Source organism: Canis aureus, chromosome 11 (assembly GCF_053574225.1).
Source record: "Canis aureus isolate CA01 chromosome 11, VMU_Caureus_v.1.0, whole genome shotgun sequence".
Lineage (NCBI taxonomy): Eukaryota > Metazoa > Chordata > Mammalia > Carnivora > Canidae > Canis > Canis aureus.
In genome coordinates, this window is record NC_135621.1 from 30,773,573 (window position 1) to 30,800,665 (window position 27,093).

Consider the following 27,093-nt stretch of genomic DNA (forward strand, 5'->3'; position numbering starts at 1 on the left):
CTTCCCCCTTTTGGCCAATGTGGATAAGGCTGCTAGAGACAGAGGTGTGCAAATATCTCTTTGAGACCCTGCTTTCAGTTCCATGAGGTATATACAGAAGTTCGGAGAGCACTCCTAACCACGTTTCCTGCCTCAGCAGAAACCCCACCAGCTTCTCAGGCCATTCTGTGAGGCCTCCCTGCAGTGGGACTTGGGCCGGGGCCCATTTCAGGGAAGTCTATGTGATCAGTTCTGGAAGGGGCTGCTGTGGAATGCCTGGGAGGCTCAGCAGTTGAGCATCTGCCTTCAGCCCAGGGCATGGTCCTGGAGTCCCAGGGTCGAGTCCTGCTTCGGGCTCCCTGCAAGGAGCCTGCTTCTCCCTCTGTCTGTGTCTCTGCCTCTCTCTGTGTCTCTCATGAATAAATAAATAAAATATTAAAAAAAAATAGAAGGGGCTCCTGTGCATCCTGCACACCCCACATAGATACTGGTTTCTTTCCAGCCACTCTCATGGGGTAGAGAAGCTCCTGTCTGCTTGCTGTGGTGGAGCACGGAGTGAGGTCACCTTCTGGCCACCAACTGCTCCAGAGCCAGGCTCTCCGGCCCCGAATCTGACCCTGATGCTCTGGCCCTACGGCCTCAGTGCAGTTTGTGAGCTGCCCTCTGCCTTATTTGACCAACTGTCACACGGAGTCGTGATCCCCATCATACCCTCGGTACCCTGTGTGTGGAACGTGAGCAAACCACAGAGGGCCTGGGCTGCGGCAGGTGCTCAGCAGATGTGGGTTCCACCTCCAGGCAGTGCAGAACCCTGAGGAGCAGCCCAAGGGGGTGCCGAGCACTCTGGCTGACCATGGAAACATCTGGGCTAAGTCTCAGCTCTGTCATTTCCTGTGTGACCTTGGGCAAGTGGCCTTATCTCTCTGCTCTTAGCTTTCTTCATCATTCAGAGATAGTTATGCTTCCCCTGCTTAACCGCCAGGGAGGGCAGCCAATGAGACCCGGATGTCAGCGCAGCCCACCTAGAACCCTGCCTTGGGCACCACTTGCTCTGCCTGTGGGTTGGTCCAGTGTCCCGGGCTCACGAGGGGCACAATCAGCATCTCACACTTGACGCTCCATAGATGACCCTCAGTAGATGCTCATCTCCTGACCAGTGGTGCTATTGGACCCCAGTGCTCAGGCCCCCAGCCCTTTGCAGGGCAGAGGCCAACCTCAGGGAACCCAGAGGGAATTTACTGGCTCACACAGGGAAAAGTCCAGGAGAACTGGGTGCAGGTACAAGATGACGCCGTTGGTCCCTCTCTGTCCCTCAGCCCTGCCTTCCTCCATTTAGGGCTTATTTTCAGATGGGCTCTCCCTACATGAAGCAGACGGCCACCCACTGGCTAGCCAGTCTCCCATCAAACCAGTTAGCACCTCGGTGCAAAGAGAACTTCTTTCTCTGCATAGTTCCAGCCATCATCCTGGGGCTATCTCCCACCTCCCAGGCTCGATCTCAAATCCAACTCAACATATCCTGAGCTTCTGATGGGTCAGGTCTGAGTCATGGGCCCACTTCAGACTTGGGAAGTGGGTCAGCCCCACTTGAATCTGGGAAACTGAGAAAAGGTGACTGGTGACCCCCAAAGGAGAACTGAGGCACTATTATTAGAAGCTGAAGCAGGGGCACCTGGGTGACTCAGTGGTTGAGCGTCTGCCTTTGGCTCAGGTCATGATCCCAGGGTCCTGGGATTGAGTCCCCCACTGGGCTTCCTGCTTGGTGGGGAACCTGCTTCTTCCTCTGCCTGTGTCTCTCTGCCTCTCTCTGTGTGTCTCTCATGAATAAAAAAATAAAATCTTTAAAAACAAAAACAAAAACAAAGAAGCCACGGCAGATAGAGACAGGTGGTAAAAGCCCTGGCCTGGAAGCCCATACTCTGGTCCAAGCTCCAGCATTCACTCCCTGTGTAGTCCTGAGAAAGTCACAGTCCCTTTCTGAGCCTGTTCCCTCATCTGTAAAAGAAGAATAGGCTCCTATTAGTGAGTCACAAATCTGGCTGCTGCTAGAGTTACCTGGTAAGCTTTTAAAAATGTAGTTTCCTTGGTGCCATGTTAGATTGTTCTGATTCAGGAGTCCTGGGGTAGGACCAAGGACTCTGCATTTTTGACAACAACCCAAAGATTTCTGATGTGTTAGAAGTCACAGGGTGAGATGACTCCTGAGGTCCCTCCCACTGTAGTGTCCTCTGGTTCTAAAGTTAATTAATGTTGCTCTAAAGGTTGAGCAGAGGGATGCCTGGGTAGCCCAGTGGTAGGGCATCTGCCTTCGGCTCAGGGCGTGATCCTGGGGTCTTGGGATCGAATCCCACATCGGGCTCCCCGTAGGGAGGCTGCTTCTCCCTCTGCCTGTGTCTCTGCCCCTCTCTCTGTGTCTCTCATGAATAAATACATAAAATCTTTTTTTAAAAATAAACAAATAAAGGTTGAGCAGAAGGACTGTGGCAGCCACAGCGACGCTCACCAAATCTCCCAGACCCTCCCCAGCGCTGGCCCATACCCTTCCCCATGGGTAGAGCCCACAACTGGCTCCGGCCAATAGGCCGGAAGTTAAAATTTCCTGTGTCCCTTCCCGGATGAGGCAGGTGAAGGTCTATGTCCTCTCCCTCGCCTTGATGAGTAATTTGTAAACAGAACCTGAGCTTCAAGGTCCCTGCCACACACAGTCCAGATGGGCCAGGGGACACAGGAGGGAGAGTGAGCCTGGGCCATGATGCTCTTCCTTCCTGCCTCTTTCCAGCTGAATGGGAGCCCTCGGGGCAGAGTGGTGGTAGTCAGTTGAGACCGTGGCCTCCAGTGGAGGAAGAAAAGGAGGGCCGTCCAAGGCCCAGGCATCCCAGGACAGTTGGAGAAGTGTGGGTGTGGATTGGCTGCACATCTCATGGCTAGTCGGTACCCATGTAAGGCCCTGGGGTTGGGGGAACGCTAATACTCCCTAATGAGGTATCCATCCTTATTGGGGTTGGAGGGCAAGCCCGGTGGGAGGAATGACTCACCCTGAGTCCTGCATACCTGTGATGCTCAGGGAAATGCAGGTCATCTCCCTCCTTGGAACATGACCTCAGAGTAGCTTTGGGGATGTTTACACCAAGGCATGGTCACTCCTCTCAGAGGTGACCCCTGGCTGGGGTTTGGAAATTTTCCCACTGATCTTAGAAAATAATCATGACTCTGCCTTTCCGTGGTAAACTCTGGGATCTGTGGACATGAGGTTATTCTTCACATTTGGGCTTCTCATCTCAGACAAGGCCTCTACTCATGAGGTTAAAAATTAGTTTTACATTTTTTTTCGTTAAAAATTTTATTTTTAGAGCCCATTAATGGGCAAATTCCAAATGGTAACAATACAGAGTATTTAAGAACATCTTAGTATTTCTTTCTATCCATCTTTGTTTTCCTTTCTATAAACATATAGATTAAAGCAATTTAACCCCAAGTCCAATGTCCGAGTACTTTCAATATCTATTTTGAACACATAATACAGCAGAGGCAGTTAATTTTATTTCCATTCAGAGCTGAGCAATGACTTTAGCTTCACATTATTCTGTCACAAATGACAAGCAAATGGCCTACCTAAGTAGCTAAAATCATAAAACTATTATATGCCAAGTCAATGGTATGTATAAAGTTAATATAAAACAACAACTGGACTGGTATACATTTGTTTTGGGCCCTACAGGAAATGTGCCAAAGTAACAAGCTTTAGTGAAGGATGAGGTCATGGGCAGAGGGGAAAGAGGAGTCATGTCATAGAATTTTAGAGGAAAGCTGTAGGTAAAAGGAAATCAGCCTACAATTTTAACCAAATACAGGAGGAAAGGGGAGTACAGTATCAGGGTTGATGACAATTAGGAAAATACATATACCATTCCATCACAAACTTGTTCACTACCTCAAGAGTTCAGCACCAGGCTCTCCAGGGATTCTGTTATTTTCCCACTAAGCTTCTTCACATGGAACATAAACCTACATTTATGCTAACAGAAGCGTTTTGTATGGCTATTTAATTTGACAGCGAACAACAGGAAAAAGAGTTATTAGGGCCACAGTGACTTCAGGCCACCTTAATACCCCTGGAAATAGGGGCAAAAAATGGGTCATTAAGCAACAGTATTCAAGGAGCACTGTGTTATCTTTTTTTTTTTTTAAGCACTGTGTTATCTAAGGGGATTTACAAAACAAGTAACATTCAGCAATCCTCAATGGAAAAAGTCATAATATTTGAAAATTAGGACTGTTTTGATGCTGATTTTTTTTTTCACCAAAGTGGTACTGCAGTTAAATTGGAACAAATTCCAAACTCACACTTACTTGCATCACCTCAGTTTAATAATCCAATAAATGACGAAAAAGACAATGAAAACAGCATCATCTAGCAGAGCAGCTTTGTTTGGCTCCCTCTAGATAAAATCTTCAGTTTTCCCATAGTTTTACCTAGAAATCCAGTTGTAGAATCAAACTGTGAATCCATTTCAGCTAATAATTTATTTTGATGTTTAACCTCATGGCCTGTTTCAATGGAAAGAGATTTTATAGCAGTTACTTTGCTTCTGAGACTTTCAGTGAGTCTCTCATTTTCCTCTTCACAGACACTATAACCACTGTTAGCACAGCCATAGTTCCCATAGTTGCCAGGAGGTTCTCCTTCACCCAGGCCTGCACGCCTCATCCTGCCAGAGTAGGGAAGAAAAAAGCAGATGGAGGGGTGGGTAGGAAGGGGCCAGGGGACCCCGGACGGCGTCTTCAGTACCGGGGCCCAGAGAATCACCAGCTTCTTTCCCCAAAGTGCCACGACATCACTGGAGTCTCTAGTTTTACTAGAGACTTAATTTTAATTCATTGTTTTGATTTGCATTATTTATTACATTTACACGATTAATTGTATTTCCCTTTTTAGTTTCAATTTTATATGTTTTTTTTTAAATGATGCATTACTGTGATATAAGTCAAATGACACAGGAGGATGTACAGTGAGAAGCAAGTCTTGTTCTCTCACCCTTATCTCCCAGGCCCTCGGTTCTGGAAATAGAATCTAGGGACATTTAAAGGAAAACCCGGGGATCCCTGGGTGGTGCAGCGGTTTAGCGCCTGCCTTTGGCCCAGGGATCAAATCCCACATCGGGCTCCTGGTGCATGGAGCCTGCTTCACCCTCTGCCTGTGTCTCTGCCTCTCTCTCTCTCTGTGTGACTATCATAAATAAATAAAAATTAAGGGATCCCTGGGTGGCACAGTGGTTTGGCGCCTGCCTTAGGCCCAGGGCACGATCCTGGAGACCCGGGATCAAATCCCATGTCGGGCTCCCGGTCCATGGAGCCTGCTTCTCCCTCTGCCTATGTCTCTGCCTCTCTCTCTCTGTGTGACTATCATAAATAAAAATTAAAAAAAAAAAAAAAATCTGCTGGTACAGTATGTGGGTGGCTCAGGTGGTTAAGCATTTGACTCTTGATTTTGGCTCAGGTCATGCTCTCAGGATTGTGAGAGGGAGCCCTGGGTCAGTCCATGCTGTTCATAGAGCCTGCTTATTCTTCTCTGTCTCCCTCTACCCCTCCCCATTCTCTAAAAACGAAGAAAGAAAAACTTGCTAGTAATAATAGGCACTGTTTATCAAAATGTGTTGTGTGTTGGGCATATAGTGGGCACTCTCCACACACCATCCTCCCATTGTCCACAATGATCCTATAAACTTATATATCCTGTATATCACAGGAGAGGAAACTGACCTTTGGACAGATAAAGTAACATGTGCAAGGTCACACAGAGAATAAAAGGCAGAGCCAGGGCCAACATTACACTTTTTCCAGTGTGCCGGCTGCCTGGCAATATCACAAATTACCACTGGTATGATGTTTTCCTATTTATAAAATGTCACACAATGTGTAAGGCTCATGACTATCCTGTGGGGCAGGCAGGGAAGACATTATCGTTGTATCCAGCATATAGATAACGGAACTGAAGTTCCAGAAGGACATGTGGTTCTAGGAACTGTGGCTTGGCCCTGTGCCAAGCGCCTTTTAAACCTTAATTCATTAAGCCATTAATGATGGCCCTTGGAATTTTTTTACTTTAGAGTCAAAGAAAGAGTCAGAGAGGTAAAGTGACCTGCCCAAGGTCACACCACAAATAATCTGGGAAAACCAGGAACGGGTCATCTGGTCTAACGTCCAAGTGATACTCTTCTAATGGTCAAGCACCATGGTTTGCAGAGATCAGGCTTTTTTTTTTTTTTTAAGATTTTATTTATTTATTCATAAGAGACACACAGAGAGGCAGAGACACAGGCAGAGGGAGAAGCAGGCTCGCTGCGGGGAGCCCTATGCAGGGACTTGATCCCAGGACCCCGGGGTCACGACCTGAGCGGAAGGCACCTGCTCAACCGCCGAGCCCCCCAGGCGCCCCTGGCTTGCGGAGATCAGAATCTCCCGCGGTGTCACTCCACTAGCCCACTGATCCTGTCGTTGTCGCTAGGAGCGTGGTGTCATCACTCCCATTTTCCAGGTGGGGAGGCTGAGGCCCTCGCAAGGTGGCGGGGTTGCCCAGAGGCACGCGGCGAGCCAGCGGCACAGGCAGGAGGGCTGCAGGGCTCCGCTGCTCCCTGGGGCCTGCCCCCCCCACCCCCGGGGAGCCAGGCCTTGGACCTGCCTCCGACGGGGCCGCGTCCGCCGGGAGTGATTTCGCAGCAGCGCCTCCGTGAGCACCTGGCGGGAAGGACGCGCAGGGCGGGCCGGGGCAGCCCCGAGCCCGGGAGGAACGACCTCTGGCTGTCCTTCAAGCCTCGACGTCAGTGCCCTCTACGTCCCTGCGGCCCACCCCCACCCCCACCCCCACCCCCAATTCTCCAGCTCCCGCCGTTTCCAAGCTCTTTCGGCCACGATTTTCCAGCCTTCTCAGCGCTGGGTCGGGACCGCCGACCTGGAGGAGCCGAACTCGATGCGATTTGCATAACGTGCCCGATTGGCTCCTGCGGCCGCGGTGGGCGGGCCCCACCAACCCACCTGCCGGGGCGGAGCGCAGGACCCGGGCGGGGCCGGAGGGCCACCTGGCCGCCTCCCGGGGCCCGACGCCCGCAGCGGCCGCGGCGTGGACCGCCTACACTCCACGCAGCCGCTTCGCAAAGCGCGGCCTCCCGGAAACGTGCATCTGCGGGACCTTCGCAAAGCAGAGCGAGGTCGGTTACTTCTGGGGGACGTGCTGGGGGGGGTGAGGCGGGGAAGGGCGGGGGCGGGAGGGAGGTTTCCAACCTGAAGCCTTTAAGCCCCAACTGTGGACCGTGGGAGTTTATTAAAACATAATTTTATTTTTATTTATTTATTTATTTTAAACATAATTTTAAAAATATGTGCATATATTCTTTTGGGGGGACGCCCGCTGACTGAGTCGGTAGACCACGGGAGTCTTGATCTCCTGGTTGTAGTTCGAGCCTCACACTGGGGGTAGAGACTACCTAAAAAAATAACTAAAAGAAGACCAAAATTATTATTATTATTATTATTATTATTATTATTATTATTATTATTTAAGATTTTATTTATTTATTCACGAGAGACACAGAGACACAAGCAGAGGGAGAAGCAGGCTCCATGCAGGAAGCCCGATGTGGGACTCGATCCCAGTACTCCGGGATTATGCCCTGAGCCAAAGGCAGACGCTCAACTGCTGAGCCACTCAGGTGTCCCAAGATCAAAATTATTTTTAAAATAAAATGAAAAATATGTATTATTTTAAATTGTATATTTAACTTAAAATTGTACATATGTATTTAAATTTTATGTTTTAGTAGGTTCTCATAGGGTGTACATATATAAATGTGTTCCACGTGTGTGCAGACATAGATATACAGGTGTAGATACAGATAAATGGATCGATCTTTTTTTTCTTTTAAAGATTTTATTTATTTACTCATGAGAGACACACAAAGAGAGAGAGGCAGAGACACAGGCAGAGGGAGAAGCAGACTCCCTGTGGGGAAACCCTATGCAGGACAATCCCACAACCTCCCCCCCCACCCTCCCCACCCCCGTCACGACCTGAGCCCAAGGCAGACAGAGACGCTCAACCACCAAACCACTCAGGTGCCCCTCCCCCCCTTTAAAAGTAGGCTCCACACTCAGCCTGGGCTTGATCTCACAATCCTGAGATCAAGAGTGGCATGCTGGGATCCCTGGGTGGCGCAGCGGTTTGGCGCCTGCCTTTGGCCCAGGGCGCGATCCTGGAGGCCCGGGATCGAATCCCACGTCGGGCTCCCGGTGCATGGAGCCTGCTTCTCCCTCTGCCTGTGTCTCTGCCTCTCTCTCTCTCTTTCTCTCTCTCTCTCTCTGTGTGTGTGACTATCATAAATAAATAAAAATCAAAAAAATTAAAAAAAAAAAAAAAGAGTGGCATGCTTAACTGACTGAGCCACCCAGCTGCCCCTGGAGAGATCTTCTTCTTTTTTTTTTTTTTTTTTAATTTTTTATTTATTTATGATAGGCACACAGAGAGAGAGAGAGAGAGAGGCAGAGACACAGGCAGAGGGAGAAGCAGGCTCCATGCACCGGAAGCCTGACGTGGGATTCGATCCCGGGTCTCCAGGATCGCGCCCTGGGCCAAAGGCAGGCGCCAAACCGCTGCGCCACCCAGGGATCCCTGGAGAGATCTTCTTAGGACACTGTAAGAGACTTGGGAATGCCAAACTTCTTAGCCTGGCATTCAAAGCCCTCTGCAACTGCTCTAGCCTCTTCCCACCTGCCCATCAACTCTGAAAAGCCAAAGCTATAGCCCCATAGATTGGTCTCTGTTCCCAACCCACCTTTCTGTCCCCACTTTGCCTTCACACAGACACTCTCCTTACACCTCCATCTTTGAAGATCTACCCAGCCTCTGGGATCACTCCATCCCCTCCCTTATCCTGAGCTGATCTCTGCCTCCTCTGTGCTTCCAGGCACTTGGTTTGTACTTGTCCAAGCACAATTGTCAAAATGTCCACCCACACAGCCCCCCACGGTCCCCCTTGTTTCATCATCCTACCACCCAGGCTTTGGCTCAGTGTCATTTATTGATTCAACAAACATTTATTGAGCCCCTGCTCTGCACCAGCAGCTAGTCTAGGTATTGGGGATAGACCGGGGAACCAACTCTCTGAATTCCTGCTCTCCTGACTTATGTTTTAGTGAAGACGAAGAGTTTAATGGATAAACCAACACACTCTATCATTGGGTAGGTGGTGACAACGCTTGGAAAAAAACTAAAACAGGAAACAGGGGCTACTGTAGACAGGGATACCGATCCTCATTTGGATTAGTGGTTTAGGGATGGTTGTGTGGAGGTGACATTTTAGGAGCAATCTGAAAAAGTAAGGAGGGCACCGTGCAGTAGCTGGAGTTTCAGACTGAGGAAGAGGAAGGAGGAATAGCTATGCATCCAGTCTGCCCAGCAAATGGATGTTGAATTAAATTGGACAATGGAGGAGTGCCTGGGTGACTCAGTCCGTGGAGTGTGGGACTCTTGATTTTGAGGTTGTAGATTTGAGCCCCATGTTGGGTGTAGAGATTACTTACAAATAATAGAAAGTAAATAAATAAGATAAATCGGACAGTGGAGAGGGGAGAGAAGATGGTCACTGGTCCAGGAGAGCGTGAGGACAGCTTCTTATATTTGCCAGAAGTGGTGAACCTGGTCTCTATCCAAATGACAGCTCTAATCAGTAGCACAACCTTTGGAAGCCATACCCAGTGAGTTTGGCTCTTCTAGAGAGGCAGCATGGAATTGGGGGAAGGAGAACCGGCTTGGGGTTCAACCCTGGATTGGGCCCTCATCTGTGTTAAAGATCCTGTGTTAAACTTTTCACATACCTTATCTCACTTACTACTCAGGACAACATTTTGAGGTATGTCTGGTGGCTTATGGAGGTTCAATCACATGCCAAAAGCTACACTGTCAATAAAATTCCATTAATGTGCCATGAAGTCAATGTCATGACCAGCATTTTAAACAATGAAATAGATTAGAAGATATCACAGTATTTTTGGGGAAACCTGTTTCATTTTTATGAGTATATTTGTACTATAAAATATGGTGGTTTGAGGGTAAAGAAACAAAAACTCTAAGAACGCTGTTTTGGACATGGCCATGGTAAAGCACCTGCTGCAGTATCCAGCACGTACTGCTCTGCAATGAGGGCTGTTACGGGAACATAACCAATTAGGCAGCAGACCTGAAATTGCTCAGTGACCCTGATTCCTCAGACCTCCTTACTGGACTGATAAGTAGGACTACAGTTTTAATAGTTCTCCTCCTCCTCCTCCTCCTCCTCTTTCATCGTCTCCTCTTTCTTTTTCTTCTTCTGGTTCTAGAAGACCACATCTAGTCCTGATCTCTGGGCTACATGGACCTCAGGCCAGCCTCCAACCAACCATCTCCATCTCCAGGCTAAAACACGGTAAAAGTGAAAACCCTTGTCCAAACAAAATTCTGCACATAGATGTTCACAGCAGCTTTATCCATAATTGCCAAAAGCTGGAAGCAGCCAAGATGTCTTTTAGCAGGTGAACAGATACACGGTGGTATATCCAGATAATTGACTATTATTTAGCACCAAAAAAAAAAAAGTGTTACCAAGCCATGAAAAGACATGGAGAAACTTTCGGTGCATTTTACTAAGTGAAAGAAGCTGATCTGAAGAGGCTACATACATACTGTATGATTCCAACTATGTGACAACTAGAAAAGACAAAACTATGAAGACTAAAAAAACATCAGTGGTTGCAGGGGTGGGGACGGAAGAGGAAGGGCTGAATAGAGCACACAGGATTTTTAAGGAAATGGGAAGATTCTGTATGATACTATAATGATGGAATCAGGTTATTATACGTTTGTCCAAACCCCCAGAATGTGCAGCCCCAAGAGTGAGCGCTAATGTAAACCATGGACTCTGGGTGACCATGATGTGTCAGTGTAGGTTCATTCCGTGTTACAAGGGTTCTGGTCTGAGACACCTAGGTGGCTCAGCGGTTGAGCGTCTGCCTTCGACTCAGGTCCTGGGATCAAGTCCCACGTGGGGCTCCCTGCATGGAGCTTGCTTCTCCCTCTGCTTGTGTCTCTGCCTCTCTCTCTCTCTCTGTCATGAATAAATAAATAAAATCTTAAAAGAAAAAAAAGGGTTCTGGTCCTTAGGTCAGTATGTGTGTGTGTGTATTTGGCGGGTGGGGGGGGGGTTCCCCACACATCAACAAGCAAAGCTCCAGACACCAGCTGAGTGCCCTATAATTCAACTCAATTCTACCTGGAGACAAGGTTGGATTCCACAGGTGAAGGGCTCAATCCTACAAGACTATCCCTCTCCTCCACCCCCGCTTCAGATGCCAACCACAAGTTCAGGTTGTCACCTGTGCTTCTGACCCATGGGATCTAGATCAGAGGTTCGAGAGATACCCCCTCCCCGTCCTGGATTCCATTAATTTGCTAAAGCTGCTCGTAGACCTCAGGAAACCTGTTTATTCACTAGATCACTGGTTTCTTATAAAAAGCTATATAACTGGAGAACAGCCAGAGTGAAGAGACGCATAGGGGGTGCGAGGTGTACCTACTGAAGGGTACGGAGCTTCCATATCACTCTCGGAATCACTATGTTCACCAACCAGGAGTTCTTTGAACCCCATCCTCTTGGGTTTTTATGGAGGCTTCATTACAAAGGCACAGCTGATTAGGTCATCAGCCATTAGCTTCCCCATTCAGCCTCCAGCATCCCTCCCCTCCCAGGCCCACCCTCGGGTGCTTTCCAAAAGTCACCATTAACATAACAAAAGACACTTTTGTGGCTGTCAACACTTAGGAGATTCCAAGGGTTTTAGGAGCTATGAGACTGGAACCTGACCAAGAGCAAATATGAGAAATATATTTTGTTACCTGAATGACCAAATATGTGCATTTTTATAAATAACATCACAACCACTCTGGCAGGAGGAAACTGTGCACGTGGGAAGGATTATATGGGAAATCTCCAATTTTTCTGTGAATCTAAAACTGCTCTAAAAAATAGTCTCTTATTTTGCAATGCAGTTGAAGCATTGCTCCGAAAGGGGCTCTGGAGCCAGATGGCCTGGACTTGAAAAAAAGAAAAAAAAAGAAAAAAAAAGCCTGGCTTGGCCCCTTATTAGTTCTGTGGTGTCGGGCAAGTCACTTAACCTCTTCGTGCTTCCATGGCCTCATTTGTACTGTGGGGCATTGACAGAGATCTTACCTGTTGTGAGGATTTCGGGAGCGAGTATGTGCAGGGTTCTCAGAAAACACATCCTGGCACATCCTGTGTGCTAGCCCCCCTGAGAGAGGGGCTGTATGTAAGCAGGGGAGGAATCTCCAGCCCCCTGGAGACCAGCTAAATCAGACATTGGCATCTACGGGAGGGGCTACCTCTGTCCTCTGCACCCACACTACCTGAGGCTTGATACCTGTGCCCCATTTGCAAGGAGGCCCCAGCTGGGAGCCTGCACCTTACCTTGCCGCTACCTCCCTATCTTGCCCTACCTCCCTATCTTGCTTGACAGCATTTTGTGGTTTTGTCCCCGTTTCCTTTGATCCAATGACTTCAAGGTGGAGGGGTTTCTAGAGGGCCAGAGCTCTTGTCTGCTTTCCCGGGTCTTTGCCCCTCTGGCTAGTGCTTCAAATCTCTTATCTCCAGAATCTTGCGAGTCACTCTCTCCACATGGGCCAAGATAACTGTGTACACATACAGCCCTCGCATTTTTAAAGCACTTTCCCACAAGTTATATCAGATGAACTCCACCAAACCACTCTGGTGAGAAGGGGCAGGGAAACAGGGAAACACCAAGGCCCCAGAGTGGTCAAGTGCCTGGCTTAAGATCCCACGGCCAGGGGATGAGTGGGTGGCTCAGCGGTTGAGCGTCTGCCTTCAGCTCAGGGTGTGATCCCGGGGTCCTGGGATCGAGTCCCACATCGGGCAAACCACATGGAGCCTGCTTCTCCCTCTGCCTGTGTCTCTGCCTCTCTCTCTCTGTGTCTCTCATGAATAAATAAATAAAATCTTAAAAAAATATCATACAGCGAGGAAGTGACAGTTGGGAGCTCAGGCCAGCCCTCTTTCTAAATAACAATAAAACACTAACATCCATGTGTGTGGCACCCAGTTTGTGCCAGGTTTTCACCTGCCTTGTCTCATTGAATTCTCACGAGTGCTTCTCAGATTTTACCTTCATATGAATCCCCTGGGCCTGATGTTAAGGTGTAGATTCTGATTTCAGGGGTGAAGCCCGGGGCCCCGAGAGTCTGCCTTTCTAACCAGCTCCCCCGGGACGCTAAGGCCACTGGGCTCAGTAGACAACCCAAAATGTAGATAGCCAGGAACCCTTCAGTGTTTTCAACTGTGAAGTTGAAAGCATCCCCTTTGGTTTTTCAAAGGAGCAACATTTGGAGGCCCCAGGCAGTTAAGAGGATGCTCAGGACCACCCAGCTAGTAGATGGTAGGGCAGAGATTCAAACTCAGATGTCTGGGTGTCAGATCCCACATGCTTGTCTTTCTGTTCCGGCCGACTTAGCATGGGGTGTCCAAGCTGCATTTACCCCAAATGGCTGAAATCCTGTGATGTCAGCCTGATTCCATCGCCACCCAGCTGGGCTGGGCTGCCAAGATGCCTTCCCCATGTTGGGATGGAAGTGGCACCACGTGGCCTGATCTCCCAGCAAGGGATGCATTAGGACCATAAAGTCCTTTGCCGCACAGAAGTAAAATGAGGCCAAATGTCAAAAATGCACCCTTGCAGGGAAGAGAGGCTGAGGGACACTCCTACAAGTCAAACATGCCAAAGTTAGCTTCAGGGGGTGCAGGCTGGGTGCTCAGAGGAGGCCATGCCCCGTCACAGCATGGGCGTGGGGTGAGCACACCGGCTGGCGGTTCTCACCTTCAGATACCTGGGAAAGGCAAAGGTCACTTCATTTTTATTTATTTGTATTCTTTTTATAACAGCTTTATTGAGATATAATTCACATACCATAAAATTCACCCTTTTAAAGTGTACAGTTCCGTGGTTTTTAGTATAGTCGCAGAGCTGTGCAACCATCACCACTATCAAATTCCAGGACATTTTCGTCATCCCCAAAAGAAACCCCATACCCATTAGCAGTCACTCCCTGTTCCTCCTCCGCTCAGCCCCTGGCAACCACTCATCTATTTTCTGACTCTGTAGATTTGCCTATTCTGGACATTTCATATAAATGGGATTATACAATACGTGGTCCTCTGTGACTAGCGTCCTTCACATAAAGGAAGGAAGGGTTCCTTCATGTTGTAACATGTGTCCGAATTTCATTCCTTTTTACTGTCAAATAACTTCCCATTGTATGGATAGGCCACATTTTGCTTATCCATTCATCAGTTCATGGACATTTGAGTTTCCCTTTTTTGGGGGGGCTATTATGAATAATGCTGCTGTGACAAGTGATTGTATGGACATACGTTTCCATTTCTTCTAGGTAGAATCCTAGAAGTGGAATTTCTAGATCAGATGGTAACTGTTTAGTAGAATCAGGAGCTAGGCCACTCTGTTTTGCAAAGTGGCTGTACCTTCTCACAATCCCACCAGCAATGTACGAGGGTTCTGCTGATTTCTCCATGCTTTGAATTTATTCACCTACTTTTAAAGCTGCTCAGTGGAAACTGAGACTTCCATATGAGCAACACCAAGTGGAATAAATGTTCAGTGACTGTGGTGTACTGAAGCGAGCCTGCTCCTGGAAACAGGCAGTCTGGCCTTGAGCTCCAGTCCTCCCCCTGAGCTGTGTGTTTTGGTAGTCACTTAACCCCTCTGAGCTGGTCTCTCTCTTGATACCTGAAGTACAATCTCCATCTCGTAGCAGAGATCACAGGTGAGTAAAATTTCAGAAGCTTTGGGTAACCTTGTCTTCCTTTAAAAAAAAAAAAAAAATCATCCATTCCCGGGGTGCCTGGGCCCTGGGATCCAGCCCCATCTCAGACTCCAACTCAGCAAGGCATCTGCTTCTCTCCTACTCCCTCTGCTTCTGCACTTCTCTCCCCTCCCCCATGTTCCAGTGCTCATTCTTTCTCTCTTTCAAATAAATACATAAATCTCTAAATAAACAAAAGAAACCGTCCACTCCCAAAACCTGATTCTAAATTCCCACTTGCCCTTTGAGGGGACCTGCTGGTGGTGAGAAATAGATGAGAGATAAATAGGCCCAGGTTTGTTTGTCTGTTTGTTTGTTTGTTTGTTTTTAAAGATTTATTTATTTGGGCACCTGGGTGGCTCAGTGGTTGAGTGTCTGCCTTCAGCTCAGGTCATGATCCCGGGGTCCTGGGATCGAGTCCCACATCGGGATCCCCACAGGGAGCCTGCTTTTCCCTCTGCCTATGTCTCTGCCTCTCTCTCTGTGTCTCTCATGAATAAATAAATAAAATCTGAAAAATAAAGAAGTAAATAAAAACTTATAAAGAGGGAGAGTGAGGGATCCCTGGGTGGCGCAGCGGTTTGGCGCCTGCCTTTGGCCCAGGGCGCGATCCTGGAGACCCGGGATCGAATCCCACGTCGGGCTCCCGGTGCATGGAGCCGGCTTCTCCCTCTGCCTGTGTCTCTGCCTCTCTCTCTCTCTCTATGACTATCATAAATAAATAAAAATTAAAAAAAAAAAAAAAAAGAGGGAGAGTGAGAATCTTAAGCAGACTCCCTGCTGTGTGCGGAGCTGAGCCCAACTTGGGGACCCTGAGATCGTGACCTGAGCCGATATCAAGAATTTGATGCTTACCCCTAGGCTCCCTAAATAGGTCTAGATTTAAATCCCAGGTCTGTCTCTTGCTGTCTGTGATCTCGGGCCTGTCAACTTTGTCTTTTCTGTGAAAAGATTAGATACCACATTAGAGGGTTGCTTGTCAGGATAAAATGTCTTGTGGTAAGCACGCAATAGATTGGAGGCACTATTATTATTACTTTTTTTTTTTTTTTAAGTAATCTCTACACCCCACATGGAGCTCAAACTCCTGTGCCCAAGATCAAGAGTCTCATGCTCTGCTGACTGAGCCAGCCAGGTGCCCCTTGTAGGCACTGATATTGAAACATGGGAAGATGCATCCATCCATCCCGCCAATACTGGCCCAGTTCCTACTAAGTGCCACTTTCTGTGTTACAGAAATGATGAGGACTCTTCATGTCTGGAGCTCCCAGGTTTTGGGGGAGCAGACGTAAAACACATCACATCCCAGTGTGCTAAGTGCTGCTAAGGCCCTCCTGGCTGGGGAGGATGGGGTGTGGCAAGCAGAAGGAAGGGGCCATGGAGAGGTCTGGGTGACACTGGGGCAGGTATGACAGGTCCCTCTCAGGCAGGGTGGACTGAGATCCAGGACTCCTGGAACACCATCTCCTCTGGAGCACCGTCTCCTCTGGCTGTGTCCTCACCATCCACACCCAGGATGGAGAAATGGCCTGTTTGCTCTGAGGCTAGGGAGAGGGTAGACCTTTGGCTTCTAAACCCAGATGAAATAAAGGCTTAAAACTGTTGAGCACACACCCAACTTCCGTGTGCCCAAGGCCTGGTGGCCATAGGACACTGTGGACACCAGGAACAATGGGTTATTGAGGGAAGAAGAGCCACATGCTATAGTCTGGATTGTGGAGGGAGAGAGCAGGGCACACAGAAGGACTTCGAGTCATGACTGCTGGTGAACAGACTGTGGTCTCTGGCAAAGTCACAAGTGCTCCCTCTAGCCTCACTGTACTCATCTGCAAAATGGGGATGAGTACCGCCCTCCTCCAACATATCAAGAGGCAATGAGATGGGATGAAAATGTTGCTGCACAAGCTAAATGCTGTGTACCTTTGTGAAGGACACACAGTGGGGTGGGGGGGACAGAGTGTGGGGTGTCACTCACCAACAGGAAAGAATAAGGGCCTGATGTGGACTACAGCAGGCATGACCCTTGAAGACTCATGGCAAGTGAGAGAGGCCAGACACAAAAGACCACAGACTGCATGATTCCATTCATGTGAAATGTGCAGAATAGGCAAAGATAGACAGACAGACAATAGAATGGTTGCCTAAGGCTGAGGGGGAAGGTAGGGGGGAAATGGGGACTGGCTGCTAATGGATATGGGTTCTTTTTCTTTTCTGAGTGATCAAAATGTTCTGGAATTAAACAGTGGTGATGGTTGCATAACCCTGTGAACGTACTGAAAAAAACCACTGAACCAACTGTATACTTTGAGTAAAATGTATGGTATGTGAGTTATATCTCAATAAAGCTGTCAAAAAACCCCAAAGAACCCCAAAACCCAGAAGCGTGGTTATTTATTCTCCAGCACCCATCTGTGAGAAAATACCATACACAAATGGTTAATTGTATTTCCCAGCTTTTGTGTGCTGCTTTCACATATATTCTTATTTTAATCTTATTAGCTTATTTATTTGTTCATTCATTCCACAAACATTTAACCACACCAGGTCCTGGGGATAGAAGCACAAAGCACTGATCTGCCCTTCAGAAGCTCCTGGCCTCCTTGTCCGGAGGCAGGCAAGCTGAGGGCATGAGGGACCCATGGCCGAAGCAAGCCCAGGGTGCGGTGGGAGCTCGGGGGAGGCCATCTGCCCCATGGGGAGGGTCTGAGGGGCCCCCTGAGGGACTCATCACACTCAAAGAAAGACTCAAGAGAAAGGGGGTTGTGTAGACCTTTGAGTGAAGACCTGGAGCCCCCTAGGCTGGTGGAGCCTAGACTGAAGATATAAATCGTAGGGGGGGGCACCTGGGTGGCTCAGTGCAAGTGTCTGCCTTCCGCTCAGGTCACGATGTGAACCACCGCGGGGGTGGGTGGGGTGGGGTGGGGCTTTTGACCATGCAGTTTGGGTTCTAGTGGGTCTGGGCTGGGTACTGAGACCTTGCATTTAAGAAGCTCCCAGGTGAGGATGCTGCTGCCATGCGTCTGGTGCCAGACCCCCGCTTTCTGTAGCAGGCCCCTGCCACTCCTGACACCCCCTGCCCCTTGGCTGTTCTCACCCCAACACTGGGCCGCTCAGGGTCCCGCACAGTCTGTGTCTTCTCCCCACTGGGCCTTGTGCCCATTTTTTCTGCCTGTGCTGAACACCTCCCCTGTCCCCCAGAAGCCACCCTTCCCCCCCCCCCCTCGGCACTCTACAGTGTGGTGGCTTGGCCACAACTACTGGGCCATCCTGTCAGCCCTTGTTGATCTCGGGTTGTCAGCCCCCACCCCTGCCACCCCTGCCATGGGGCCTGGCAAATAATAATCCCTCAGGGAATATCTCCTAGTGGAGATAAGCTAGGAAGACAGGCAATCATCATCATAATAGCACCCCTCTGGCACTCACCCTGCATGGTGCTGTGGGTGCTTGACACAGATCCTCTTTATTCTCACACACAGCCCAGCTTAGCAATGACTATCATCTATCATCTTCATTTTACAAATGAGGACACTGAGGCACAGACAGGTTCAGTAAGTGGCAGAGCCTGGATTCTTTTTCTTTCTTTCTTTCTTTCTTTTTTTTTTCTTTTTAGGATTTTATTTATTCATTCATGAGAGACACAGAGAGAGAGAGAGAGAGAGAGAGGCAGAGACACAGGCAGAGGGAGAAGCAGGCTCCTCGCAGGGAGCCTGATGTGGGACTCGATCCCAGAATCCCGGGATCACGCCCTGAGCCCAAGGCAGACTGAGCCACCCAGGGGCCCCAGACCATGGATTCTGATCCAGATGGCACAAGACAGACACGGGACAGAAAGGAAGAGGCGCCCTCAGAGAGATGCAAACATGCGGTAGGTTTGTGGAGGGAGAAGTCACCTCCCCCTAGGGACCTGGGGTCCTGAAGGTGGGAGGGGGCCCCGGGGCCAGAGTTGGCAGAAAAGAAATGAGAACAGCAGCGTGGCAGCGGCTGGTTCAGAGTGCAGGGAACGGCCGTGGCTCGGGGTAGAGGACCCTGCAGAGGACCAGGGAGAGACAGGGCTCACCGGGAGGTGGGAGGACACACGGGGCCCAGGCCACCAGGCTAGCGGTTTGGGCGTCACACAGAAAGCACTAGGAAGGTTCTTGAAGGCTGGAGAAGCAGCAGGATGCCTTCTTGGGTCTTTGAGGGCCAGGGCAGTCAGCCAGGTGAGAGGTTTGGGATTTTCGTGCAGCCAGAACATCTGAGTTCAAACCCCGCCTTGCCACCTATTGGCCCAAATACTTTGATCAAGTTCCTTAACATTCTGTGCTCTGGTTTTCTCCTCTGTAAAATGAGGAGGAAAAAAAAAATTGGGTTGTTGAGAGTAATGAACAAATAGTAATTACAATGTTATTAGCATCTGAGAGATCCAGTGTAGTCTTAAGCAAATTATTTGACTCCTCTGTGCCTCAGTTTTCTCATCTGGGAAATGGGAGAGAATAATAGTACCCACATCAAAGGACTGAGATGAGGATGTAATAAGCCAATCTCTGTGCCAAATGCTTCTGTGTCCACTGTGCCCGCACACAAGAGCTCAGTAAGGCTGGGCTGAGCTGATGCTTATAGCTGTGTTTCACAACAATCAAGTCAGGATGTGGAAAATATGGGGGAGGGGGAGAGGGAGGAGACAGATGATGGTAAGGTCATTGTCTAGAGGGGAGGAAGGAAGGGCAAGTGACAGAAGGCAGTGAGAGTCCAGGGAGAAGGAAAGGAAGCCTGGGAAAGATGGTCTAGGGATGCCTGCAGGCTTCTAGGGAAGAGGGAGGACAGGGGAGGCCTCTGGGTTTGGGCCTGGTTGGCATGGAGAGGCTGGAAATGTGAGCAGAGCTGGAAGCCAGGCGCACAGACAGGTTTGGCAAGAACCAGGATGGTGGGAGTTCATCATTAGACACTGAACAAGAGGGAAGCACCTGGGTAAGAGAACTATAGGTAATCTAGAAATTTTTCTGTGTTTTTAAAAATATTTTGTAACTTAAAAATGAATTTGTTTTATTTTATATGTAGATGTTAATGTGTAGCATGTTTTCTAATTTTTTAAAAATATTTTATTTATTTATTCATGAGAGACACAAGCAGAGGGAGAAGCAGGCTCCCTGCAGGGAGCCCGATGTGGAACTGGATCCCAGGACCCCGGGATCACAATCTGAGCTGAAGGCAGCGGCTCAACCATTGAGCCACCCAGGCTCATGCCCTGTTTTTATATTTAAATTTGATTTATAAATAGATAATACATTCAAATGAGTCTAAACGTAAGAGATATAAAAGGGTTTTTCTTTTTTTTTTTTTTTAAAGATTTTATTTATATATTCATGATAGTCACACAGAGAGAGACAGAGAGGCAGAGACACAGGCAGAGGGAGAAGCAGGCTCCATGCACCGGGAGCCCGATGTGGGATTCCATCCCGGGTCTCCAGGATCAGCCCCGGGCCAAAGGCAGGCGCCAAACCGCTGCGCCACCCAGGGATCCCATAAAAGGGTTTTTCTTTTTTTTTTTTTTTTTTTAATTTTTATTTATTTATGATAGTCACAGAGAGAGAGAGAGAGGCAGAGACACAGGCAGAGGGAGAAGCAGGCTCCATGCACCGGGAGCCCGATGTGGGATTCGATCCTGGGTCTCCAGGATCGCACCCTAGGCCAAAGGCAGGCGCCAAACCGCTGCGCCACCTAGGGATCCCTAAAAGGGTTTTTCAATGAAAAATCTTCCACCCCAATTTCCTAGCCACCCAATTCAAAGAAAACCCCTCGTGTCACTCACTTCTTATATATCCATCCCAAGGTATTTTGTCTGTCTAGGATGTATTGTTCTAGTATTAAAAAATAATGTTGGTTAAGATAAAAAGATTGAAAAACACATGCAACAAAAACGTAGGCAAATTAGGGGATCCCTGGGTGGCTCAGTGGCTCAGCGGCTCAGCAGCTGAGCGCCTGCCTTCAGCCCAGGGATGATCCCGGGGTCCTTGGATCGAGTCCCAGGTTGGGCTCCTTGCAGGGAGCCTGCTTCTCCCTCTGCCTGTGTTGCTGCCTCTCCCTCTCTGTGTCTCTCATGAATAAATAAATAAAATCTTTAAAATAAATAGACAAATTAAACTTGATGAAAGTCAAAAATCTTTGTGCATCAGAATCTACTATCAATAGAGTAAAAAGGCAACCCACAGCCTGAGAGAAAATACTTACAAATCTTACAATTTTTTTATAAAGTATTTTACTTATGGGGCACCTGGGTGGCTTAGTTGGTGAAGCATCTGCCTTCGTCTCAGGTCATGATCCCAGAGTCCTGAGATTGAGCCTTGCATCAGGCTCCTTGCTCAGTGGGGAGTCTGCTTCTCCCTCTGTCCCTCACCTCGCTTATACTCTCTCTCTCTCTCTCTCACTTGAGAGAGAGAGAGAGAAAGAGAACACAAGCAGAGAGAGTGGCAGGCAGAGAGAGAGGGAGCCCAACATGGGGCTGGATCCCAGGATCTCAGGGATCATGACCTGAGCTGAAGGCAGATGCTCCAGCCACTGAGCCACCTAGGTGTCCCAAATCATGTATCTGGTATAGGATTAATATCTAGAACTTGTAGACAACTGTTAACACCAAAATGGGCTAAGGATGTGAGTAGATGTTTCTCCAAACAAGACATACAAATGGCCAATAAGCCCATGAAATGATGCTCAACATCACACATCTTTAGGGAGATGCCAATCCAAACGATGAGGTACCACTTCACATCGATTAGGATGGCTACAGTCAAAAAAGCCCCAGAAAAAAAAAAAAGCCCCAGAAAAATCTCAACTATTTTCCTGTTGTACATATCTCCTTTGTTGAAAATACATCTTTTCATTATGGAAAAAGATACCAGGAAATAGCAATTGTTGGGAGGATGTGGAGAGCCTGAAGTCCTTGTGCACCGCTGGGAAGGTAAAGTGGTACAGCCACTGTGGAAAACACTGTGGTGAATACAGCCCCCCCCCAAAAAAAGTAGAGTGACCATGTGATCAAGCAATTCTATTTCCGAGTACATACCCCAAAGAATTCAAAATGGAAGATCTAAAAAAAAAAAAAAAAAAAGGAAGAGCTATTTCTACTGCCTTTTTTTTTTTTTTTTTTTTTTTTAAGATTTTACTTATTTTCATGAGAGACACACGGAGAGAGGCAGAGACAGAGACACAGGCAGAGGGAGAAGCAGGCTCCATGCAGGGAGCCTGATGTGGGACTCGATCTCAGGACCCCAGGATCATGACCTGAGCCAAAGGCAGATGCTCAACCACTGAGCCACCCAGGTGCCCCAATAAAAACAAATAAAAAAATAGACCCAATGTCAGGATAAGGCTGGGGTTGGAGGTGTGGATGTGGAAGTTGTTCCCATCAGAGATGATATGTGAAAGTAGGGGGGTTGGTTAGGAGCCCCAGGACAGAGGGCACAGATGGAGGAGGGGGGAGGAGGAGAGCTGATGTTCCACAGACCGGGGGCTACTCCCCACCTCTACCGCTTAGTAGGTGCCTGAATTTCCCAAGCCAACCAACTGGCCTGAGCCTCCGCTTCCTTATCTGTAAAATGGGGATGATGTTTGTATCTACCCTCACAGTGATTGTGAGGATTAACTGAGCTAAGGCTTAAATAAAGCATTTAGCAGAGTGCCCGGAACATGGTAAAAGAATAAATGTGAGCCTCTGGTGGAGCCGTTATTGAAACCACTGATCAAAGGGCACCTGGGGGGTTCTATCGGTTAAGCATCTGACTCTTGATCTCAGCTCAGGTCTTGATCTCAGGGTCATGAGTTCAAGCCCCATGTTGGGTGTAGGAATTAATTAAGTAAATAAATAATTCTTAAAAAAATTATTATTAAAAAAAAAACGCAAAAAAACTCCACTGAATAACAGGAATTACACAGGTACCAGCTAGCTGGATGAAACACCTTCTTTAATAAACAGACTCAGCCCAAACCTTGTGCCTTCAAGCTGAGTGTCCACCCTGGCTGTGGGGTAGAGGCGCCAGCCCTTGTGGAAGGAAGAACAAGGAAGGTGATGGGTCCCTCTGGGAAGTTTCCAGAAAGTCTCTGTTGGTGGGAGGGGATGTTGATTAGTTTCAAATGCTGTCTAGGAAGGTGAGACCTGGGTGAGACATGCAGCTTTCGTGATCTCTGAGGAGTTTAGAGAGAGGAGGGGCTGAAGGTGAGTGAGAGCAAGGTGAGAGATCTGAGGGCCTGATGCAGACCACTCACGCTCTGGAGAAATCGGTGTTGAGAGGGAGGGGGAACATGGAATGTATCCACCACTGGAGCACCAGACAGTATTTCACTGCCCTGTGAATTGTCTGGGCTGTGTATTCATCCCTCCCTCCCCCAGCCCCTGGCAAACATGGATCTGTTTATTATCTTGACAGTTTTGTCTTTTTCAGAATGTCATATAGTTGGAATCCCACAGAATGTAGCCTTTTCAGACTGGCTTCTTTCAATTAGTGATATGCATTTAAGTTTCCTCCATGTCTGTTCATGACTCAATAGCTTATTTCTTTTTAGTGATGAGTAATATTCCATTGTCTGGGTGTACCATTTGTCCATTCACCTACATCTTGTTTTTTTTTCAGGTTTTGGCAATTACGAATAAGGCTGCGGTAAACATCTTTTTCTCTACTGGATCTTATGGTAAGAGTATGCTTAGTTTTTTATTGTTGTTGTTGTTTTAATATTTATTTATTTATTTATTTATTTATTTATTTATTTGAGAGAGAGAGAGAGCATGCAAGAGAGGGAGAGGGAGATACAGATTCCCTACTGAGCAGGGAGGCCAATGCGGGGCTTGATTCGACGCTGGGACCATGACCTGAGCTGAAGGCAGATGCTTAACAGAGCCTCCAGGCTCCCCAAGAGTGTGTTTAGTTGTGTAAGAAATTGCCAAAAACTGCGTTCCAAAGCAGCTTTGCATTCCTTCCAGCAATCAATGAGGGTTCCTATTGTTCCACATCTTTGCCAGCATTTGGTATTTTGAGTATTCTAGAATTTGGCCATTCTAATAGGTATGTAGTAAGAATTCATTTTAATTGGCATTGCCCTGATGACATGATGGCACTTTTCATATGTTTTTTTGCCATCTGTGTTTCTACTTTGGTGAGGTGTCTGTTAAGTTCTTTGGCCCATTTTTTAATCATGTCATCCTCTTATTATTGAGTTTTAAGAATTCTTTGTATATTTTAGGTAACAGTCCATTTTCTGGTTTGCTTTTAAGACAGAGGAATCCAAAGTATGCTTGTAGGTGGGTGAGCTGCCAAGATGTTGAGGAGAAAAATAATTAGCAGGAATACAAAACCATATATAGAGTATAATTCAAATTGTAATTCTTTACGTTATTTGTAACTTTTAATTTTATGTAATTAAAAAACTTACAGAGGGGCACCTGGGTGGCTCAGTCAATTAAGTGTCTGACTCTTGATCTCAGCTCAGGTCTTCATCTCAGGGTTGTGAGTTCAAGCGCCCATATTAGGCTCCCTGTTCAGGGAGGGAGTCTGTTTTCTGTCTTAAAAAAAAAAAAAAAGATAAGGACAGCCCTGGTGGCTCAGCAGTTTAGCGCTGCCTTTGGCCCAGGGTGTGATCCTGGAGACCCGGGATCGAGTCCCACGTCGGGCTCCCTGCATGGAGCCTGCTTCTCCTTCTGCCTGTGTCTCTGCCTCTCTCTCTCTCATGAATAAATAAATAAAATCTTTAAAAAAATGAAATATAGAAAATCACAAGAGTAGTACAAAGGACTCTCATACTGTATCCATCTTTACCGATTATTTAGATTTTGCTCCAATTTTATTTTATTGTTTTCCTTTTTATTGAAATATAATTTATAGTAAGCCTAGCACACAACTCTTAAGTGTACAAATCAATAAATTTTACAGGTGTAAACCCAAAGTAATCACCAACCACATCAAGATATAGAACATTCCGATACTCCATAAGGCTCTGTGGGCCCCTTCCATTCACAAACTCTGCAGCGGGAACCTCCATTCTGGTTTCTGTCACTAGAGATTGATTTTGCCTATTTTAGAACTTCACATAAATGGACTCACACGGTAGCTTTTATTATTTTATTTTATTTTTAAAATATTTTATTTATTATTTATTTATTTATTTATTTATTTATTTATTTATTTATTTATTCATGAGAGACACAGAGAGAGAGAGAGGCAGAGACACAGGCAGCAGGCTCCATGCAGGGAGCCTGATGAGGGACTCGATTCCAGGACTCCAGGATCGCGGAGCCACCCAGGGATCCCCTAGCTTTTATTTTCTTATCTAAACTCTTACTCAACAGTATGTCTGTGAGATTCATTCATTAAAAACAACAAAACAACAGCATGATTGAGATATGTCACATATTGGGGCACCTGGGTGGCTTAGTGGTTGAGCGTCTGCCTTCGATTCAGGGCATGATCCCGGGGTCCTGGGATCAAGTCCCACATCAGGCTCCCTGTAGGGAGCCTGCTTCTCCCTTTGCCTGTGTCTCTGCCTCTCTCTGTGTCTCTCATGAACAAATAAATGTAGTCTTTTTTTTTTTTTTTTATAGAGTGGGGAGAAGGAGCCTGGCTGGGTCAGCTGGTAGAAGCTGTGACTCTTGATCTCAGTGTTGTGAGTTCAAATTCCACATCAGGCATGGAGCTTATGTAAAAATAAATACATACACACATAAATACATAAAGTATAAAATTCAGGGGACACCTGGGTGGCTCAGTCTGTTAAGCATCTGACTCTTGGTTTCAGCTCAGGTCATGACCTCAGGGTCTGGGGATCAAGCCCTGTGTTGGGCTCTGTCTGCCCTCAGTACAGAGTCTGCAGGAGCTTCTCTCCTTCTCCCTCTGCTCCTCCCCTGCTCACACTCTCTCTTTCTGTCTAAAATCAAATCAAAACAAAACAAAACAAAACAAAACGACAACAGGAAAACCCACCAAAAAACCCCAGCTCTTTGAAGTATGCAATTCAGTAGGCTTTTAGCATAGTCACAGAGTGTGCAACCATCACCACAATCCAATTTCGGAACATTTTCATTGCCTCAAAAAAACAAAGAAACAAAAAAGTACTCTGAAAAACCCAACCCTCCTAGCCATTAGCAGTAACTTCTCATTTCTTCCTTTCCCCAGCCTTTGGCAACCACTAATCTGTTTTCCATCTCTATAGATTTGCCTGTTCTGGATGTTTCATATACATGAAGTTATACAATATGTGCTCTTTTGTGACGGGCTACTTTCATTTAGCATATTTTTAAGGCTCATCCATGTTGTAGCAGGCAATATTCCGTTATATGAAGATGCTACATTTAGTTCTTTCCTTCATCAGTTCATGGACATTCGGATTTTTTTACATGTTAACCCTACTTTGTTCTTTCCTTCCCTGTGTTAGTGCATTGAATGAACAGAATCCATATATTCTTCTTACTGTTGATATACTTTTCTCCCCCTAGTTTTTGGCTATTTTAAGCTGCTATGAACTTTTTTTAAAGATTTTATTTATTTATTCATGACAGTCACAGACAGAGAGGCAGAGACACAGGTAGAGGGAGAAGCAGGCCCCATGCAGGAAGCCCGATGTGAGACTCGATCCCAGAACTCTGGGATCAAGCCCTGAGCCAAAGGCAGGCAGACGCTCAACCGCTGAGCCACCTGGGGTCCCCGAATATTTTTTTAAAGATTTTATTGGGGATCCCTGGCTGACTTAGCGGTTTGGCATCTGCCTTCGGCCCAGGGCATGATCCTGGAGTCCCGGGATCAAGTCCCACGTTGGGCTTCCTGCATGGAGCCTGCGTCTCCCTCGGCCTGTGTCTCTGTCTCTGTGTGTGTGTGTCTTTCATGAATAAATGAATAAAATCTTTAAAAATTAATAAAAATAATAAAAAATATGTTATTTATTTATTTGACAGGAGAGAATACAAGCAGGAGGAGGAGCAGAGGAAGAAGTAGACTCTCCACTGAGCAGGAAGCCTGACACAGGGCTTTATCCCAGGACCCCGGGATCATGATCTCAGCTGAAGGCAGACTCATAACCGAATGAGCCACCCGGGCACCCCAAAAGTTCTTAATTTTAATTAAGGTCAATTTAACATTCTTTTCTTATTGTTTATACTTTTTATCTTAAGAAATTTTTGCCTATTTCAAGGTCATGGAGAAATTCTCCTAAGCCTTCTTCTAGAA

General features: G+C 47.2%; 1 protein-coding gene and 1 pseudogene across 1 annotated transcript; one reads left to right on the top strand and one right to left on the bottom strand.

The window, feature by feature from the left end:
- Positions 1-4,325: 4,325 nt before the first annotated feature.
- Positions 4,326-4,821, bottom strand: LOC144323006 (BET1 homolog pseudogene; annotated as a pseudogene).
- A 160-nt stretch (positions 4,822-4,981) lies between these two features.
- On the top strand, positions 4,982-27,093 carry LOC144324394 (uncharacterized). The gene is made up of 5 exons (XM_077915845.1): positions 4,982-4,988; positions 6,515-7,184; positions 10,348-10,433; positions 23,515-23,572; positions 26,823-27,093. The coding sequence occupies exons 1-4, from the start codon at positions 4,982-4,984 to the stop codon at positions 23,532-23,534; spliced, it is 783 nt and encodes a 260-aa protein (XP_077771971.1). The 3' UTR covers positions 23,535-23,572; positions 26,823-27,093.

What these genes read in the sequence shown, in the direction of transcription:
- LOC144324394 (XM_077915845.1), top strand. An exon ending in CCTTCGCAAAGCAGAGCGAG is followed by an intron (nt 7,185 to 10,347) that starts GTCGGTTACTTC and finishes TTCTGGTTCTAG; the next exon opens with AAGACCACATCTAGTCCTGA. An exon ending in CATCTCCAGGCTAAAACACG is followed by an intron (nt 10,434 to 23,514) that starts GTAAAAGTGAAA and finishes TTTTTTTTTCAG; the next exon opens with GTTTTGGCAATTACGAATAA.